Source organism: Octodon degus, unplaced genomic scaffold, assembly GCF_000260255.1.
Source record: "Octodon degus isolate 3935 unplaced genomic scaffold, OctDeg1.0 scaffold00112, whole genome shotgun sequence".
NCBI classification, from domain to species: domain Eukaryota; kingdom Metazoa; phylum Chordata; class Mammalia; order Rodentia; family Octodontidae; genus Octodon; species Octodon degus.
In genome coordinates, this window is record NW_004524688.1 from 9328775 (window position 1) to 9342115 (window position 13341).

At 53.7% G+C, this 13341-nt stretch overlaps 1 protein-coding gene across 2 annotated transcripts in view; it reads right to left on the reverse strand.

The window, feature by feature from the left end:
• Positions 1–301: 301 nt before the first annotated feature.
• Positions 302–13341, reverse strand: part of C1qtnf1 (C1q and TNF related 1) — a 19242-nt gene continuing 6202 nt past the window's right edge. For both annotated transcript variants that reach the window (XM_004639523.2, XM_023699320.1), the window contains exons 2-4: positions 5935–6100; positions 3244–3383; positions 302–2484 (exon numbers count right to left, since the gene is read on the reverse strand). In XM_004639523.2, the coding sequence (XP_004639580.1) occupies positions 1934–2484; positions 3244–3383; positions 5935–6086 (843 nt within the window). In that variant the 5' untranslated portion in view covers positions 6087–6100 and the 3' untranslated portion in view covers positions 302–1933. The remainder of the gene's footprint in view (positions 2485–3243; positions 3384–5934; positions 6101–13341) is intronic.

The window sequence follows — 13341 nt, forward strand, 5'->3', positions numbered from 1 at the left end:
GAGCCTTAGGAGGAAGCAAGGCCCTGCCTGTCACTAGGTTTTGAACTTCTGGCTTCCAGAACTGGGAGTGGATTCATTTCTGCTGTTTTCAGCACTCATGCTGTGGGCCTTTGTTACAGCAGCTGCAGGGCATGCAGACAGTTGTCCAGGGAGTTGGCCCAGCAGCGCGCCAGCTCCAAGGCTTCAGGAGAGCCAACCTCTGCCTCCCACCATGGTGCATGAGTCCCCAGATCCAAGGTGGGAGTCGAGGTGGGGAGGAGAAAGAGTTCTCAGCTCAGTAAGCAGACAAAAGAGGCTGGGATCAAATCATGATTCCAAGTTTAATGTTTCCTGGAAAGAGCAGTGTGGGGCACAAGAAACAATCGCACAGAGACGCGGCTTGTACAGTCTGACCAGCAGAGGGCCTTCAAAGGGGATTGCTTCAGACCCTGCAACCCAGCAGCCAGGCCCCAGGAAGAGGAGGCACGGGTCAAAACCAAGGATCTCCAGGCAGCAGGAGATGGGGTAGGGACCAAGGACTAGAGCTGGTGAGCAATGCGACCTGAGACCCTGAGCACTCGTGCGGAGTGAGCTTAGGAAGGACTGGCACGGCGTCGGGGAACGGGATGCTGCCCCGGGCAGTCCTGAACAGCCACCGGACACCTGCCTCTCCAGACATTCTGCCCTTCAGAGAGAGAGCTGCAGGCTAGTGGCTAGATTTCTGTTTCCTCTTTGCCCGGGCCCCAGTGAGAACCACAGAAACAAGTAGGAGGGGGGCTTTCCAACGCCTTGCTGATCTCCTTTGTCTTGAAGCCCAGAAAAAGTCCCTGTGTTGCCTTAAGCTGCTGGCGGCAGCAGGGCTGGGTGAAGGTTGCAGTGTCCGGAACAGAAGCTGAGGTGGGGAGGCTGAGCCCACAGGAAACAGGACTGAGGGGGTGTGAGGTGGGTTATAGAAGCCGAACCAAGGCCGTGGTTCTTTTGTGACTGATCCACCTGGGAGAAGGAACAGGGAGCTGATGCCTGAGATGCTGGCATGGGATGCTCCCTGGGGCTTCAGGGTGGCCTGGAGGAGCAGGATATACCAGGAGCTTTGCTCCCCATAGAGACATCTGCAGGCCTGGGGGTCCCTGAGGTCCCCAGACACTGTCAGGAGCCCATAAGCTGAAGCACGCAGGCCGCTTCTGTCAATATAGCATCCCAGCTCCAGAGCCAAGGGCACAGAGTGCGACTGTCCCTCTAGGGAACCAGCACTCAGTGCCCAGGCCCCAGCACCCTATCATGGCTCAGAAAGACCTATGAGTCCTCTCTGAAAGCAATCAGCAAGACAGGGACACCCGCCCAGCTTTCTCTCGAGAAGGTTCATATGTGGCCTAATACAATTAGGCCACATGTGGTCTCCAGGACCCCTGGGAGCCCACCTCCTCCCTTGGCACCCATGTTTCCCCTTTAAATCTGTTCTTGCATGGTGTCTTAGGTGACCTCCAGTGAAAACACACTCCCTAAGAGAGCCAACTGGCTGGAAAAGCAAATGCAACAACACTTTTCTTTAGCCTCCAAGGTTGACTTCATTCCTTTGGAACCTTTAACATTTGCTTAATTACTTCCAGGAGTGGGAAGAGGCCCACTCTGTGGACCATGCAACTCCAGGTCACATAAGGCTGTATACACACAGGGGAGCTGGAGGCCCCACACTGTCCTGCTGTTCATCTGCCCTGAGCTCTCTGCTAACAGCAGTGGCCCAAGCTGGGCCCATAAGGTCATTTTGACTTCTGATCCATCAAGGGTGTCTCGTTGATGCCAAAGCTGGGGAAACAGAGGGCAAAGAAGCCAGGACTAGAGGAAAAGGTGAGGGGGTCAGCCTGGCCTTGGACCCCTGGGTCTGCAGAATGCCGGTGTGGGCAGAGGGCAAGAAGAGAGTAGATCCGCAGTCCCTGGCATGCAGCAGGGGGCCCAGCTAGGGCTCAGTGGCGTGCTTGACCAGGTAGCCGCTGAAGGTGATGTAGGTGTCAAACTCATCGCTGAAGATGGCGTTCTCCCGCTCGCCCTTGAAGAGGCGCACCCACACCTCGTCCTGCTCCCGCAGTTCCAGCATCAGGCTCTGGCTCTGCATGATGCTGCGGTCGCTCACCTGAGCATACAGGATCACCACCTCCTCCGTGTTCCTCATGATGTGCAGGTAGGTTTCCTTCTGGTTCCATGTGTGCACATTGAGGCTGAAGAAGTAAATGCCGGGCACATAGCAGTAGAATCTGCCTGTGAACATGTTAAAGTGGCCGTAGAGGTTCACAAACTCTGTGTCAAAGACCACTGTTTGGTAGTAGTCGTTGCTATGAAGGGGCTTCTTCCGGCCCACTGAGAAGGCTGCGTAGTGGTTCTTGCACCGGTCCCCAGGGGCCCCCATGGAGCCTTTCTGCCCTTTGGGTCCGATGTGACCCCTGGCACCTACAGAGCCTGTCTTGCCATATTTTCCTTGAAGACCACGATCACCTCGGTCGCCCTTCTCACCTACAAGGACAGAAAACACGGGGGTCAGGGAGCAACGTGACTGTCAGCCTGTGTCTGGGCTTCCTGTTTCCAGTCTCAGGCACTGTCCTGATTCCATATCACAGCTCTGAGCTGGCTGGCTTCACTTCTGCCACAACAGCTAAGGCTCCCATTCTGGACACCAGGGTAATTTGATTCCTGAAACAGTTAAGCTATCAGACTCAGTTGCAAGGGTTGGTCTATTTTCATCCGGAAGCAGTAGTTTTGTTTTATTTAGTTTGGTTTGCTTTGGTTTCCTTTCTGGAAAGTCCTGGCAAGGACAAAGGAGCATATGGGTTTGTCCACAAGAACAGGCTCCATAGCCAGTCCCAGGCTCGCTGAGCAAATGGACTGCAGATGTTAGAGCTCAGCTGAGGATCGGGCAGTAAGCACTCCCGGGGGACTGTGCATGGCTGGAGGCTGGAGTATCAGAAAATGCCCTGCGGGCACCAGGCCTCCAAACAAAGACCTCAGAGCCCTGCAGCCCACTCCACCCTGCCAGCAGAAGGGCCCCACAGCCCCAGGCTCCCTCTCTGACTCTGCACTGTGGGCTTCTCTCAGACCTAAATCAAGCAGAGCCTCAAAAATCAGAATTTCCTCCTCACCCACAGGTGACAGCCCTGCTCTGCTCCTGTCTCCAGGGAGCCCAGCCTCACCCTGATCACCCTGCCATCTCCCTCTCAACTGGCAGCCAGCAGTGCCTAAGAGGTGCCCTGCCTTCCCTCTCTGCAGGGACCTGACCTTTCAGGATCGTGATGTTGATCTGGGGCACTGGGATCGCCTGGTACATGGGGGCCACAGGGTCACAGCAGCGAAAGCACCGGGAAGCAGGGAGCTCCTCTTCTGGGCTGGGGCTATGTTTCTCCTGCTTGTCTTCATCCCTGAGGGAATAAAATATCCCAGTGAAAACCATTAACTCGCAGGGCAGGAACGCGCCTTTCTCTGCTGTGTCTCCATCACCCGACCTGCCTCCCTCTTCCTCACCTGTGTTTGCAGATCTAATTAGCATTGGCACAAGACACATTCCAGGACCCGAGCTGAACTCCGGGATGAGGCCCCTGCCCTTGGTAAACAGCAGCAACAGTCGCGGAAGCAATAACAGCACAAGCCCTGGTAATGTAAGGGTTGTGCAAGACACAGGAGACATCACCCTGGGGCTGTGGCCTCGCAGTGACTTACCACAATACCCTATCAAATATCTGTACTTCTGGAAAATTATCTCCTAAGCCGGCTCGTTTGTAAATGAGAGTATTCAACTTGATCTTTAGGGTGCCTTTGCGGGGGCAACAGCTGGGGACGCTTATGTTTCCCGCCTGACATCTACTGGAAGGAAGGCGGGCTAGCAGGAGGAAGGGTACAGCTTCATGATGCCACCGTGCGGCAGCTCAGGGCATTGCACCGTGATCTCGCGTGCTCCGCCTGCCCCATCTCAGTGGCAGCAGCGCCCTTCTCAACCGCCCAGTGCCTAACTGGGCTCCCACCTCCAATCCCCACACAGTCTGGTCAGTGGATTCGCACACCCTCAGCTCAGCCCTCCAAGTGCTTGAACACACATCTCCTAAGCCACGAATCTCCCTTGTCAAACCTCCCGCCAGAGATTCACCAGGCTCCAGGGACGACGCGTGCCCTGAACTGAAACCCTCCGCGTGGCCCTTCACCCAGGAACTTCTCCTTCCAAGCATAGACTCCAGCACCCGCCCAGCGCAGCTCTCGGCCTCATCCTAGATGCCCCCAGGCCGAATTCAGCACCTGACCTGAAGTCCCCCTTGCCTGCTGGTCACAGCCCTCACCATCCCTGGCATCACCCCCAAGGCTGCTCTCCTGGAGTGTACCTCTAAGGCACCAATTCATCCTTTCTAATGCTTCGCTCCACCTTCCCTTCTGGAGAAGCATCAAAGGCGAGCCTTGCTGGACTCCCTGCTGCCTATAGGAAGAATCCAGGTGAGACTCTTCCCTGCTAGACTCAGCTGCCCCAGGCTGATCTTCCTACTTCCATCCGAGGCCGCAGCAACCATCCTTCCCAATCGCCAGCCCACCCTCCGCCAGTAGCTGCACCCTGTACATCTCATGTTGGCAGTTGGGCTGGCTGCTTCTGCTCCCTCGTGTCCTTTTAAGACCCAGTTCACTCTTCTGCTTGGTCTTTCTGGCTCTCTACCTCTCTCCTCACCCCTCCGCCCCCCAGCATTGTAGGAATACCCCTATTACCCAGCCTCCCTCACTGCACGACCTCCCCGTAGTCTTGGTGTTTCCAGAGTCCAGGGGCTTCCACTCACCTGCTTCCCCAGTCCCTAGCCCACAGCCTTTCTGCCATCAGGTCCTGTGTTTGTTGAGTGGAAAAACGAGGAAGGAGAAAGGAATGGAGTCCTTGTCCCCAAACCCTGCCCATTAAAAGTAGCCTAAAGCCTGGCACATCAAGTGGGTTCAATGCTCAGAGTAACAAACCCAAACTCAGCATGGCATTGTTCCCCAGGCCTCTAGGACCACACCATTTGATGGTTAAGAGATTGATGAATATTATGGTTTGTGTCTAGATGTACCCCACCTCCCCCAGAGCCTCACGCAGTCATAGGGCTTTTGCAGAGGAGGTGAATCTAGAGCATATGACCATGTCAATCCACTGATTGGTTTGGCACTGCCCTAACCCGGTAGTCTGCATGAGACAAAAGGGGCAGAAAGATGCCACTAAAGACTTGTTGCCTTGCTGCCTTGCAGGTGCAGTGAACTGTTCTCTGTGAGGCCCCACCGCCACGGGCCGCTCTGCCTTGGGGCCATCCACCTGTGGACTGAAACATCTGCAAATTGTGAGCTAAATAAACCTTTTCCCCCTTTAACTTTGGATGTCAGTATTTTGTCTCAGCAATGAGAGAAAAGTCACTAAACTACCCTAAGCAGCCGTGTATCCCCAGTCACCTGGAGCCTGTACAAAGCTGAAAACAAGTGCCATTCCAAAGTGCCTCATAGTCTTTGAGGAACAGTGACACTTTTTTGTGTGGTCCTCTCTGAAGCTGGGGTCAGAGTGACCTGCTGTTGGTCCAGCGTGTCTCCCAAGGCCACTCATCCCTGCCTCTTGCCTCCAAGAAGAGCCTCATGCTGTAGCTCGCATTCTTGGTGAGAGTGCACAGGCACGGACAGGGCAGCCCGGAGCTGGCTTTGTTCTTTATTTAAGGGCGACACTGCAGCATTCTTGCGGGCTCTGCTCCTCTAGGACCAGAAGGAGGCTGGACTCCTGGCGTCTGATTCAGGAAAGGCATCCAGAGACCAAGGAGAACTGGCTCGTCCATCCTCCCAGGACCAGCCTCCTCAGGTCCACTCCTCAACCTCGGCTCTCACCTCTTTGTGTCTCTGGTGAGCCAGTGCCATGGGGTGCCCCGAGCTCCAGGCTTGACCTGGCCAGAGCCAGGTGCCCACAGCTGCACTGTCACAGCCTCTCACCTCTCAGTGTGGTCCATCGGGGGAGGCGGCTTCTGGGTCCCCTCCTGCTCCTGCAGGTCCTGCTGTCCTCGTGGCATGTGGCTCAGCACTGGGCCCCAAAAGGCCAGCAGCAAGCAGCATCCCAGCACAAGTCCCTGTACCCCAGAGCCCATCTTCCCACTCTGCCCTGATGGAAAATAAGAAGAGGGGAGGTGTCCGGTTAGGAAGAAGCTCCAAAGACACACATCTGAGGAACCTGAGGTGTCATCCAGCCTCAAACACTAGGAGAGACAGAAGCATGGGTACACTCAACACACTTAAACACTTGTACACAAACATACTCACCTGTTCACACATACTCTACCCTAGAGGCATAGCCATTGGGCTGGCATTGAGGTCCCAGCAGGCACAGCACTGTCAGTGCCCACTCGGCCTCTCTGGAGGTACAGGTCATCAGCCCTGAGGAGGCCCCCCCCCAGGTATGATCGCTTACTCCCCTTCTCAGGCCAATGACCAATACTGTAAATGAGTTTTGACCCATCACCATCTGTAAGAAAGCCACACCGGTCCCTCCCTGAGGGAGGAGGGGCAATAACAAGGTGGCTTCCTGCCACCAGGGGTGTGCAGCAGCAAGTGCCCTTTAGCAGCTAATTCAAGGAAGGTCATGGGTCATGAGGTGACTGTTACAGGGAGGAGGTCCCAGGGAGCCCATCGCAGCTGCACTTGGACTTGAAGCCATCAAAGCATCCCTTGCTTTTTCTGTGAGTGGCACCACCAGGGCCACCTGGGCAGTCGGGTGGTCCCCAGGACTGGAGTCGCCAGTCACCAAGCTCAGCTATTCCATGCAGGCTGCAGAGGACAGTGGTCGATTCTAAGCCTCTTGTATTCACCAAAACATAAAGTTTGACACCTCTAAGTATTTATGAGGACACCTGATTCAATCATCTCTGTTGCCCGGTGAGTAAACCGAAGCCCAGAGGATCACCCTGTCCTTCAATTCCTTGGGTGTGTACTGAAAATAAATTAAAATCCTGAGGAGGATTTTGCTTTGTTGGTAATCTCAGACCCAGGTGAACACTGCTTTAACTCATCCTAGGGAGCTCTGGTGTCGTCTCTACCTTTCCTTGGTTGCAGCTTTCTCTCCATACTCACTGCCCTGGCTGCAGACTCCTGGCATCTCTGCTCCCTGAGACCCCCATGCCCAGCCACAAGAATGCAGCAGCAGAAGCTGTGGCCAGGACCCAGTGCTCCTGTGCAGCCTAGGTGTGCAGGTTTTGAGAAGAAGGCTGGTGCAGAGGCACACATACCAACTTCTGCCTCTGTGTCCCTTCTGTGTCCCCCACCGTCCACTGCATGGGCTTCCACCCCCAGTAACCAGCCAGCTATCCTGCCCAGGTGTTAGGGCCCTGGAGATTTCCCAGTGACTGCCCCCAGAAAGCCTCTGACACTGACTTACTACTTGCATGTGTGTATATGTCAATTTATAAATAAGCATATATTTAAATTATCTGCCTGCCTATCTATTCCACCCATCCATCATCCATCCCATCCATCCATCCATCCATCCATCCATCCATCCATTGCCTTTCCAGGCTCCTGGGCAGCGGGCAGCGCATGCATGATGTTCCCTAGGCTGATCCCACTCTGCACATCCCTGCTTCTGTGGTCCTCACCCACTCTTCCCACTGTACAGCGCACACCAGGCACCCTTGTGAAGGTACTGCCCGTGACTCAGTGAATCCAGGGCAGATCCTTGGGATTCTGGTGCTGCCTGAATTCCTGGAGTGCTGAACCACATTGCCCACCAGGCTGGGGACACCTCACAAGCCTGCTGCCCAGCACCTGTCCACCAGCCCGCTTTCTTCCTCCTGGAGCAGGGACTCTGTTTGTCCTCCTTTCTTTGCTGATGACTGGACTAATAGGACCGACTCCTGCACCAGGCACTGCGCTAAGCATCACTTCCAGGAACCCTTGCCACCCTATGAATTAGGGTCGGGTGTGAGGATGCTCCCTCGCCCCTCATTTCAGTCTCATCAGAGACCTCAGGCAGACCTGTGGCAAATCGCTGAAGGAGAAAAATATTCATTTGTTGTTGTAATAGCCAATCTATAAGTGAGAAAGCAGAGACCTAGAGAAGTGAATTAGCCGAGTACTCTCCAGTTCATTGGTGACCAGGTGCACTTGGACTCAGATGGCTGATTCCAGGAGACCACAAGTTCTGCCTGCCCTGTCAGGACGCCATGACAGCATGTCGTGGTCTTCCTGCAGCCTCCCCCGACTCCAGCCTGCGAAATCCACTCTCCTTCCTGATTTTCTTTTTCATATTGTCCAAAATTGTAGTGTTTTACTTGGCCTACACAGTGGGCCAGTGTGACCTCCTCCTGGGCTGTGATGTCCCCTGTCCTGCCTGGATCAGGCAAGCATCTGCAGCACCTTGGGATTCACTGGTCCTCAACAAATATTTGTCAAGCTGAGTTCTCTACATTTATTTATTTCTCTATTTCTGTATTTCCTGTTTTTCCTTACCACCTTAATAATTGCTCTTTTTCCCCCTTTTGATGTTCCTCTCTTGTATTTTTTGGGTTGTTTGTTTGTTTGGTGCAGGAAATCAAACTTGCCAGGCAGGTGCTGTGCCACTGAGCTATATCCTAGGCCCAAGTTTTCCTTTCTTTCAACTCTTTTTTCTGAATCTAAAATAATCTATATGCATTTCATACAAGCTGGGAAGTGATAATAAAAGGAAATACAAAGTTCCCTTGGATCATCCTACCTCAGGGTGTTGGCCATGGCCCTTCCAACATCGGGGTGAGACACCTGGGAGTCATGCCTATCATTGTAGGACACAGGCTCTGTTCACTAGATGCCACTAGATCCTCCCTCAATATGACAACCAAAAATGAAGATATATCTGTCCCTGTGGGACTAAACTGTCCCCAGCCAAGAACCACTGCTGTGTTCCCAATGGAATCATCCTTGGGCTCGGTTGGGAAGTCTCTTTCAGGCCTGGGAATGGAATCTTGTACACCTTGCTGAGAAGCGATGAGCCCAGAGTGTAGCCAGGCTACCAATGAGAGCACAGTAATGGAGGTGGCACAGGGGACAGTGCTGCTGCCAGGCAGAGGCTCAGGCTAGTGGACAGGCTGCCATTCTTCTGCCTGTAGCCAAAGCAAACCCAGATGGAAGTCTTTCCTTCTTCAAGAAGATCTTGAGAACCATGTTACCAAATCCCACCACGAAGTCAGCATGATGACATTTTAGTGACCTTTGGGCAAGAACCGTGTTGCCTAACGGCTAGCCAAACCTGGCCTCAGACCACTGTTAGTGATTTCCAGCAGAACAAAGTCTCCCTACCAAGGGTGAAGCTTCGCCCAGTGAAACTATCTGGAAGAACAGGCTCCGCACAGCAAAGCCAAGGCTAGGGAGGAGGCCCAAGACATCCCGGCCGGTGCCAGGCTGCCCTCGTAACCCAGGTCCATGTAGGCCTATCCCCAGGCTGCGTTGTAGCCAGAGTAGATAGACTGTTCCAGCATGACTCAGGCCTTGCCTTTCCCTCACCCTGGGAGCACGAGCCCAATCCCGTGCTAACTGTCCTCATTTCTCCCACCACGTCCCCCAGGACCTGCAATGCAGCTCCTCTGCCCCCTTTTCAACCCATCTCATCTACCTCCACCTTGACCTGCCCCCAACACGAAGGAACCCCCACACCCCAGGAGGAGAAACTCAGCAATTCACAGGCCCTGGAGGAGGGCAGGAAGTCTGAGGACACTGCTGGGTAGGGAGCTTTATCCCACAACTCCTACAGACACGTGTGAGTCCTTCAAGGAGACTGTACTCACACGCAGGTCAAGATTCCTTACATGTGTTTAAAATCGGGCTTATGGGCTTTGGCCCACATGCGCATGGCCATACCAGCATGTTGACACAGCCCCCTAGAGCGCAGAGACTGCCTGCTTGGGTTTTGCCTCTGTGCCCTTCCCAGCCTGGTGCCATTTGACCAAAAAAAAAAAAAAAAAGCATTCTGTAAAGACTGTTTTCTTTCTCTAAACCTCATGGGGTAAGTAAGTAGTTGTTCTGAGAGTCGAGAAGCCTATAATCTCCTTGAATTGAAAGGAGCCGGGGAAGGCAAGTCTGAGCTACCCTCTGAGCTGGCAAGTTAACCCAGGCATGGTGCGCTAAATCCTCCTGATTTGCATGGCCTTGTGCAAGAGATGGAAAGGAAGTGATTCAAGCACCAGTTAACTACATTCCCTGACCTCAAGAACATTGCAATCCAGACAAGGAACCAGACATGTACTAGTTAGAGCTCAAGACTGAATGGCCAGAGATGGATCACCGTGGGGAGTGGACTAGGGGATAGCTCAGCAGGACAGCCACTTGCCTTGCCTGTGTGAGGACCTAGGTCCCATCCCACCATCACAAAATTTTTTAAAAAATTCCAAGTTGAGGTCCCTGATTACAGTAGCCATTTTCCAGCCCTGGACATGGACACTTGGCACATGGCTATCATACTGGAAAGCATAAAGCAAAACATTTCATTCTCGGCAGCAACCTCTGTTGGACAGCTATGTTCTAGATTGCTATGAAGCCACAGCAGGCAGAAGCCTGGGAGACATCAGATGCCCTCCTCTCCTGCCTGCGGCAGGTGTACTCTACCTCCAGCCTCCCTCAATAGCGCCTGACTGTTGCCTCTCCTTTCCACCACTGGCCTGCATCAGGTGCTTCCTGGGGGCTCTGGTCATCTCCTAGACCTTATCTTTGCCTGGCTTTTTCTAGGGCTTGGACCCTCCCCCCCCCCAAAGATATGCATGTGCCTTGCAAGGAAGCTTGGCAGAGAGCAGGATTTTCTCCCGCACCTCATGGCCTGTGGGTCAAAGGTGCCATTTAGTGTAGCATCAGATCCGTCCTAGTTTCAGCACAGTGCCACTGACTGTCCCCTGTGCCCACCTCTCTTACCCCTGCCTGGCCACCTCTGCCTCCCAAAACCCTCTCCCCACTGTGGAGTTCTGGGCCTGCTCACTGTCTGCCGGAATGCCTGGTGGGGCTCTCTGAACAGTATAGACCTCTCCAGCAGCTGCAAAACAGGGCATAGTGCTGGGGTACCAAGAAGGAAAAAGTGCCCTTTGCAGTGTTCCCCTGAGCCTCATGGCCATCAGAATGTCCTCACATGGGACATATGCTCTCAGCCCTTCCCTCCCCCAGGAAGCCTTTGGTCCCCCGAATTGCTCATTTCCCAAACTCCTCAACTTTCAGTGAGAAAGAGGGAGGCAGAGCGACTTCTAGTTGACAAATGACACTTTACCTCTTCCGGAAGGCTGTTTACTATCTAATTTCTCCTCTGTGACTGGGCCACTGGTCTAGGATTCTGCCCCTCAGCCACCTCAGCAGGAAGAGTGAAACCCTTGTTGAAGACCAGCTGGCGATGGCTGAGCCACTTGGGCAGGTGTGGGTATCCTTGCTCCGAATCACCCTTGCTTTCTCTTCCTAGTCTGCTCTACGTGTTGGAAAAGGAGGATTTATTTTTTAAGTTTTATGCTGAGTGAGTCCAGGGATGAAGAAGGCATCCAGAGAAGGCATCTCATCCTCCAGAGAGACTTGCTAGTTCACAAGCAAAGGTTTCCCTGCTTTGGAGTCAGGTCTGTTTGGAAGCAAAAATGGTGAAGAGAGACCAAGAATTCTGCTGTCTTAAACTACCTTCCTATTTTCTGTAGCAACTGCACCTTGGCCAAGTAAATCTACCTGGAACAGAGAGCAGGGCTCAGTCTGAGCTGCTGCCCAGGCCCTGCAAACAGGAGGCCACATGGGCTGCCCGGCGTCAGGCCCCAGGGGCACCTGGCCAGCCCAGCCTCTGAGCTACGATGGCAGCCCAGGGGGAACAAAGATTTCCTTGAGTGGAGCAGCTGTCCTCAGATCACCTCCCAGCTGGAAAGCCTCAGGCGGCAGGCTGGCCCTGCTTGGGGGAACTGTATGAGAGAGAAGAGGCCCTGACAGCCTGTGCCAGGAGCCCACTCTGCAGGTGGCCTGGCACCCTGCCTAATTCCTGGGAACCAGCAATGGTGCCACCTTGAGGAGGAAAGAACCTGGGAATTCTGTGATCTGGAGCCCCACGGCACCCAGCCACTTTCTAGGCAGCAAAGGCACCTTTGCCCACTTGCCTCACCCAGGCATGGACATCCCCAAACATTTTAGAGGTACCTCCCAAGGAAGCCAGCAGCAGACACAGGTTGGCCTAAACCTCCTGGCTCCTGGTCAGGGGACAACTGGCTCAGCATTCACTGGTCCTCTGCCTATGCTCCAGCCTACCTGCTCTTGCTAAGGTCCCCAAAGACCCTGCCAGTACGGAGTTTTCTTCAGCACTCCTGTGTCATGAGTGCTTTAAAACACCTGCTGGTGTGAACAGCCCTCCCTATGGCCCAGGCCTGGGGTGTATCCTTCTTGATCTCTACAGACAGCCACTTTCCAGGGGTTTGTCTTCAGCTCCCAGGTCCTCCTGCTCTGAGCCCTCTTTCTGCCTGTTTTGACCCACATCACACCTTCCACCGAAAACACCCCACTTTCATCCTCACCCCACCATCATCCCCACCCAAATGGCACTGAGCCCAGGCTTGAGCTCTCCAACACTCCAGCCACATGGAGCTGTTTCAATTAGTTAAGACTAAGCAAAATAAAGCATTCAGTTCTCAGCCACAGGAACCACTGTCTCCATGCTTAAGTGGCCAGTGGCTGACATCAGGCTGATAGGGCATTTCCACCATGGCTGGATGTCCTGTCTGGGCTCATCTCCAGCTGCCTGCAGGACACCTCCTCTCTGCTCCGCCATGATACCTCTGCACCTCACTGAACTCATCCCCCCCCCTCCTACCCTCCATCCTTGCATCTTCTTGGGCAGGCAGTTCAGTAAAAATAGGATCATTCAAAAGGACTAGGGCCCCACACTGGAAATCCAGAATCCCCTGAGACCCCAGCCTTTCTGCCCCTGCCATATCAAGCGCAGTGTCAACCTCCTGCGGATCCCCTTTCTGCCCCTTGACCACCACACCATGCCTTTCGCAGCTCCTCCCTGCTTCTCATCTGTCTTCCCCACCACTTCCCAAAGGCAGCTTTAAAAATGCAAGTCTGTGCACCTCCCACTACCCACGCCTCTCCAGCAGCTGGTGTCTCACATTCAGTGCACCTTGAACTCCACCCTCATCCGTCAGTCAACCGCAAGTAGCAAAACCGTCATCGAAAGGGGACACACATGTTTTGCTGAGTTTACACACCTATAATATTCAACAACGGAACTTAAAAAAAAAAATTGGGGTATAACTATGAATGTCCATTTTGTATCTGTGTATTCAAAGTGGTCGGGATAGATATATAGTTGCATTCTCTTAATGAATGGAATGATTTTTTCTAATGGTGTTTGTAAGTAGGATCACAAGTCTGCAT